The following is a 6,315-nucleotide window of genomic DNA, read 5'->3' as shown; positions in this document are numbered from 1 at the left end:
GGGGCACAGCCCCCGGGTGGCCCGCTCCCCCCCCCCCCCGGCCCCTCCTTCCACACCTCGGACGGGCGTCTCACCTCCAGGTGGTTTGTCTGGTGGTCCCCTTCGTCTTTAGCTGCTCGTTTTGTCTTCTTTGTTAGAAAGCCTCCATGTTCAGAGGCAGTCAGCCTCTGAAGCCCAGGGCCAGGAGGCCACGTCAGGGGAAGTCCTCGGCCTCTCTGCCCTGTTGGCCATGCAGAGGAACCGGGTCAGTCACCGTGTGGAGACAGGAGGCTGGACTGGAGGGACCCTCCCTGCTCTGACCCGGCACGGCTCTTCTCAGGGGAAAGGCCTCGGCCTCTCTGCCCTGTTGGCCATGCAGAGGAACCGGGTCAGTCACCGTGTGGAGACAGGAGGCTGGACTGGAGGGACCCTCCCTGCTCTGACCCGGCACGGCTCTTCTCAGGGGAAAGGCCTCGGCCTCTCTGCCCTGTTGGCCATGCAGAGGAACCGGGTCAGTCACCGTGTGGAGACAGGAGGCTGGACTGGAGGGACCCTCCCTGCTCTGACCCGGCACGGCTCTTCCTTTTCTCCGGGTGGAGGGGGGGGGATTAGTTCATGATAAAAACGGTACTTGTTTCTCCTTGCGGGTGTCTGTGTCGGCTCTTCTTGGCGAAATCAAGAGCTGTGAGGGGCGGGCTGGGCGGGGCTCCTCTGTTCTCAGGGCGGGGTGGGGCCAGCCGCCGCCAAAGAGGCAGCACCACATTTGAGAGCCCCCCCCCACACACACACACTGCATGAGCCACCACATGACGAGCAGCTGAGAGCCTCCCGCGTCGGTTGGTGGGGGGGTTTTTTTTTAAGTACATAATCAGCCAGCCAAGATTATTAAGGAGGGTGGTGCAAATTTCCTATGAGGAAAGGGCGTGGGGGCCTTGTGCTGCCCAGCCAGCCTGCTGGTGCAGCAGGAGGGGCTCTTCGCTCCCAGGGCGCGTTCCTGCCTGTCCAGGTGGGGGGAGGGCAGTCTCCAGGGGGCACCTCCAGGGACTTTGGCTGGCAGGGAAGCCACTGGTTTGAAGCCGTTGGGGGCTGGGCAGGGCCCAGTGTGGCCTCTCCTTCCCGGCTGGCGGGGGCGCACTGCCTTGCCTGCAACAAGAGGTCTCCCCCCCCCACCACCACCAAAGGCCCTTTTCTCTGGGGATGTGAGGGGCTGCCCCTGGAAGGAGGAGAGCAGGGTCTTGCCGCCCGCCTGCCTTACCCAGGGCTGCCCCGGAAGGCTCCTGGCCTCGGGCGGATTTCTCAGGAGGGTGGCCCTGTCCCGCCCGAGCGGGGAGTCCCTCTGCAGGCACCGGGGGCTGGGCCCTGCTCCCCTGGGTGGCACCGGCTCTTGTCTGCTTTGCCGCCTGCCTTCCCGTTCCCCAGGAGGGGGCAGTGCCCAGAGCCAGGAGGAGTTCCGCCCCGGCCTCCCCCCCACCGCCGCCGCTTTGAGGGGGAGGCCCCCTGAGTCTTTGAGGGCTGTCACAAGGCCCGAGTGGCTCTTCCGCCCCCCCCACCGCCCCTTGCGGGCCACAGGGCACAGAGGCGTCTGCGATGCTCCTGCTCAGGGGAAAGCTCCAGCAGGGATCTCTTGAGTCGTGTCTCGTTCCCACCAACGCGAAGAAACGGTCCTTTGTGAGGAGGTCACATGGTGCAGATTAGGATCCAGCTTGTCAGTTGCCCGGCCAGGCCGCGGGGTCGGTCGGCAACAGGAAAACCACCGAGCGAGCGAGACCACGAGCCCCTCCCTCCGGCTCCTCTCTGCTCCTCGCCGCGTCTGGGCCGAGAGAAGAGCGGCAGGGCGGCGTCTGCGAGCACCTTCGGCACCCGGCCCTGCTTCTTCCCAGAGACCCTCTCTGTGGCCCGCTGGCTGGGCGCAGGATGCTTCTCTCCTCCCAGAGCTGAGGGGCCGGCCAGGTAGGCCAACCGGGGGGGCCGGGTGAGGCGCTGCTGTTGGCCGGCTGGCGGGGGGGGGGGGGGGAGGGCTCAGGCCCTCCGTGTGGTGCAGTGCCCCTAGGGCATTGGACTCGTCTCTGGGAGAACCAGATCCGAATCCCTTCTCTGCCGTGGCAGCCGGCCGGGGGACCCTGGGCCGGTCACACCCTGTCGGCCTAACCTGCCACACAGGGTGGTTGTGCAGAGAATATGGAGGAGAGGAGAACAATGCCCAGCCACCGTGGATCCCCCTTGGGGGGAGAGAGGCAGGGGGACACGCAGAGGAGGAGAAGAGCTGGCTTCCAGACCCCACCCTTCACTGGGAGTCTCAGAGCGGCTCGCAGCCTCCCTCCCCAAGACAGACAGACAGACACCCTGTGAGGTGGGTGGGGCTGAGTGAGAGATTTTTTCCGAGGACTGCCCTTGAGAGAAGGGCAGTGGCCCAGGGGGGTCGGGCCAGGGGCTGGGCCCATCTTTCAGGACAGCAGAAGGCAAGTTCCTGGTGGAGGCAGCCGGCGCCTGCAGCCAATTCCAGGAGGCGAAGCGTGAAGAGAGCGCTGGGCAGCAGCAGCTGTCCTGTGATCGCCCTGCGATTTGCCAAGACAAATGACTGTTTGCTCAGCTGCAGGGCCAGATAAGGCCCCAGGCGTCCCCCTGGCTGCACAGGCCAAGCCACCCCCACCCCACCAGCCCTCTCCCCCCCCCTTTCGACCCTCCTCTTCTCCGAGGGCCCCTGCTCCCCTGCCCTTGCCGCTCCAGCGAAGACAAAGAAGAGATTGGATTTATCCTCCGCCCTTCACTCGGAGTCTCAGAGTGGCTCACAAACTCCTTTCCCTCCCCCTCCCCACAACAGACAGACACCCCGTGAGGTCGGTGGGGCTGAGAGAGCTCTTCTGAGGACTGCCCTTGAGAGAACAGCTCTGAGAGAACTACGGCTTGCCCAAGGTCATCCAGCAGCTGCGAGTGGAGGCGGCGTGGAGAATCAAACCCAATTCTCCCAGATTAGAGTCCGGCACCACGGCACCAAAGAGGATCCTTTCCCTCCCCACATCTCCCATGGCGGAAGTCTTGCCCGGGGGCACAGAATCGCCATCTGCTCCAGGAAACTGGCGCTGGCTTCCCGCTTGGCATGCAGGGCCACCGGCTCCCCTGCGTTTGCCAGGCCTTTGGGACAGGGTTGCTCTCGGAGTGAACCTGCTCAGGATCGGACTGGAGGGCTCCTCAGGCCACTCTTCAAGAGGGTGTTTGTTTTATGGTGGCTTCTCGCAGAGGCCGGTTAACTTCAAATTGGGTCTCGAGATGTGCTGTTTCATAAGGACGGGAAAATATTCTACTAAAGAGAGCGGATGTGAGAAGTCAGACGTATGGCTCTTGAGCTTCATTGGAGACGCATCCTTCCCCCGGCGACTGCCTCGTCTGTCTTCCCCCTCCTGCCTGCCTGCCCGCCTTTTACGCAGCCACAGCTTGGCGGGGGGGGTGGGATTGTTTTTGCACTTGTGTCCAAGGCGGTGTGATCCCTGGGCAGGCCTAGTTTCTTAGTGGCCGTCTTGCTGTGTCGTTCCTATTGATCCTTAGGATGCTGAATTGTTGCCTGGAGCAGAAGTCTCTAGACTGGCAGGCAAGAGTGCCCTGAACGAGTGAGTGAGTGAGTGAGGAGCTAATCTACATGCACAGCACTGCAGAGCCGGTTTCCAATTCCGCCGTGTGAGCAGGGATCCTGCCCCCCCCACCCCGGTGGGAATCTGCACAGAGCAGACCGGCCGTTCTCTGCTTGCGTTTCGGGCTCCGTTAAGCCACCCGCCTTCAGGCTGGATCCGTCTCCTCTGTATTCCCCCCCCCCCACGTGTGAGACTCTGGGCAGCGGGACGGGAGGGTTCCGGACTCTCCCCCTGAGCTTGGCTAGGCAAGGGCTCCAGCCGTGGTGCCTGGCCAGTCTGAAGCTGTTTGCGGGGTGGGCCATTGCTGTCACCCCTGGGGGGGGGAGGCTGAGGAGGACTTGCTTCCTCTCCTCCTGGTGCTGAGAGGGGGTGGCACTCCAGGTTCCTGAGTTTGGTCCCAGGGAGCCTCTGGGAAATTCTGTCCAGAAAGCCAGTGGGGCTTGTCAATGTGTCAAGGCCAAAAACCCCCCTAGAAACCAAGGGGGGGGGGGGAGAGTGCCAACCCCCCCCCCCCCCCCGCTGCACTTTTGTTCTTCTCTTCTCTTGGCACCGACAAGAACTGTCCTGGGAACAAGGGGTGTTGTGTTAACATCTCCACCCGTCTGGTCTCTGCAGCAGTGGGCCGGCCGTTCCAGCCTGCAGGGGGTTGCACGGGAGTGAGACGCTTTTAGTGGTTGGCAGACGAGGCCGATCTGAGTAGCGAAGGACTCGACTCGCACCCGAGTGCGTCTGCCTGCGGTAGCTCCAGAGCAAGAGGCCGAAGGCGGCAGCTGAGCACCTGGTGGGGAGGGGGGGGTCCACGCTCAAGGGAGGAATGCTGGTGGCATCCTTGACGGGCACTGCGGTGCCCTGCCAGGTCCCTGGGTCTGGGGCCCTCGGCTTTCACAAGGATGCCTGAGAAAAGAGGGATACAAGGAACTGTTCCCAGGGACCATTTCCCCAGTATTTAGAGGAGGACGAGAAGAAGAGACTGGATTCATACCCTGCCCTCAGAGGGGCTTACAGGCTCCTCTCCCTTCCCCTCCCCACAACAGAAATCTGTTTGCTCTGGAGCCCCCTCCTTCCTTCCTGAACCAAGACAGAAATGCGTGAGCCGGAGGAGGCTAAAGAACTCTGAGCTGGCTCACCCTCACTTGGCTCTCCTGGGGCTCTCGTGCGCCTCCCACAGGTAGATGGGCCTGCAGCCGTGCCAGCCCTGCCAGGCAGGCTTCCCCCTCCTGTGCCGGCTCCGGGCAGAAGCAGCCTTCCGGGGGCAGCTCTGTGCCCTGGCTGCTCCCGCCTGCCTGGGATGCCCTGGAGAGGCCAGAGGGGAGAGGAGGGGGCACGCCTCTCTTGGGCAAACAGGAGCCACGTAAGCCTCCCGCCCGCCCGGCTGTGTGCGAAGCAGGTGGGGCCCCAGAGGGTGCGCTGCCTGGCTGGCTGGCTGGCGGGGGAGAAGGAGGTGGTGGTGCTGGTGGTGACTCCTTGCTGGGGGAGAGAGCCAGAGGGAGAGAGCGGGGCCCGCGGTGGTGGTGGTTGCAGCGGTGCACAGCCAGGTGTGTGTGTGGGGGGGAGCCTCCTATGGCCGGGAGGGGGGTGGGCCCAGGCGGCTTCCACGGGCCGGCCTCCCTTTCTCAACGGTCCGCCGGGTCTACCTGCAGACTCCCTCCTTGGGGTTGCGTTTTAGGCCCACTCTTGCTCCTCGTGGAGTGCGGCACCTGCCCCGGAGGGAGCCTCAAGAGCCTGTGGGCAGCCCAGCTCCGCTCTGCCGCCGCGCTGAGGGAGGGGTGGAGGCGAGGTGCCTGGGCCGGCCAGAGGCCACGGCCCCCGGGGAGGGGGGTGAAGGGCCAGAGGCCGTGGGTCTGTAGAGAGCAAGGCTGAGGGTGCCATCCTGGGGCGGGCATCAGTGCGCCTGTGGCAAAGGAGTGGGCACGCACGGTACCCATGGCTGGGGGGGGGTGGGGCCTGCTGAGGAGGGGGAGGGGAGGACCAGGGACAGGGCGACACACACTCTGCCGGCCACTCCAGCAGGGGCGGGTGGGAAGCCACAGCAAAGCTGGGTGGTCTTTGCAGGGGGTGGCAGGACTGTTGGGTGCTCATGGGCAATGTTCCCTCTAAGCTGCAGAGTCTCGTGAGCAAAAATCCTACTTTGTGAGCTGCTGGCATTAATGCTGTGAGTGAGCAATTTGGCTACTGCGTAAATTAGTTTGCCCTGGAGCCATCCTTCCTGAGCTAAGACAAAAATCTGTGAGCCGGAGGCTAAAAAACTGTGAGCTGGCTCACACGAACTCAGCTGAGAGGGAACACTGCTCCTGGGTGACCGCTGGAAGGCAGCTTGAAACCGCTGTGGGCTGGGCTGTGCACAGGACTGGGTTTCTGATACCCCACCACAAGCCATCCTGAACGTGGCACAGCACAGCAGGCTATCAGGGGCCAGGGCCATCCTGAGAGCCAGTTTGGGGTCGTGGCTAAGTGCGTGGACTCTAATCTGGGAACAGAGAACCAGGTTTGATTCCCCGCATCTCCTCCACATGCAGCTGCCGGTGTGACCTTGGGTCAGCCACAAGTTCTCTCAGAGCTGTTCTCTCAGGGGCAGTCCTCGGAAGAACTCTCTCAGCCCCCACCTCCCTCACAGGGCATCTGTTGTGGGGAGGGGAAGGGAGAGGAGTTTATGAGCCGCTCTGAGACTCTGAGTGAAGGGCGGGGGTGTAAATCCAATCTCCTCCTCCTC

At 63.6% G+C, this 6,315-nt stretch overlaps 1 protein-coding gene across 1 annotated transcript in view; it reads left to right on the top strand.

Annotated features, from left to right (window-relative positions):
- Positions 1 to 1,544: 1,544 nt before the first annotated feature.
- Positions 1,545 to 6,315, top strand: part of RAB27A (RAB27A, member RAS oncogene family) — an 11,082-nt gene continuing 6,311 nt past the window's right edge. The window contains 1 exon segment of the mRNA XM_015419746.1: positions 1,545 to 1,929. Within this exon segment, the coding sequence (XP_015275232.1) occupies positions 1,661 to 1,929 (269 nt within the window). The 5' untranslated portion in view covers positions 1,545 to 1,660.

Source organism: Gekko japonicus, unplaced genomic scaffold (genome assembly GCF_001447785.1).
Source record: "Gekko japonicus isolate JY-2015 unplaced genomic scaffold, Gekko_japonicus_V1.1 scaffold1945, whole genome shotgun sequence".
NCBI classification, from domain to species: Eukaryota; Metazoa; Chordata; class Lepidosauria; order Squamata; family Gekkonidae; genus Gekko; species Gekko japonicus.
This window is presented reverse-complemented; position numbering and strand designations above follow the sequence as displayed.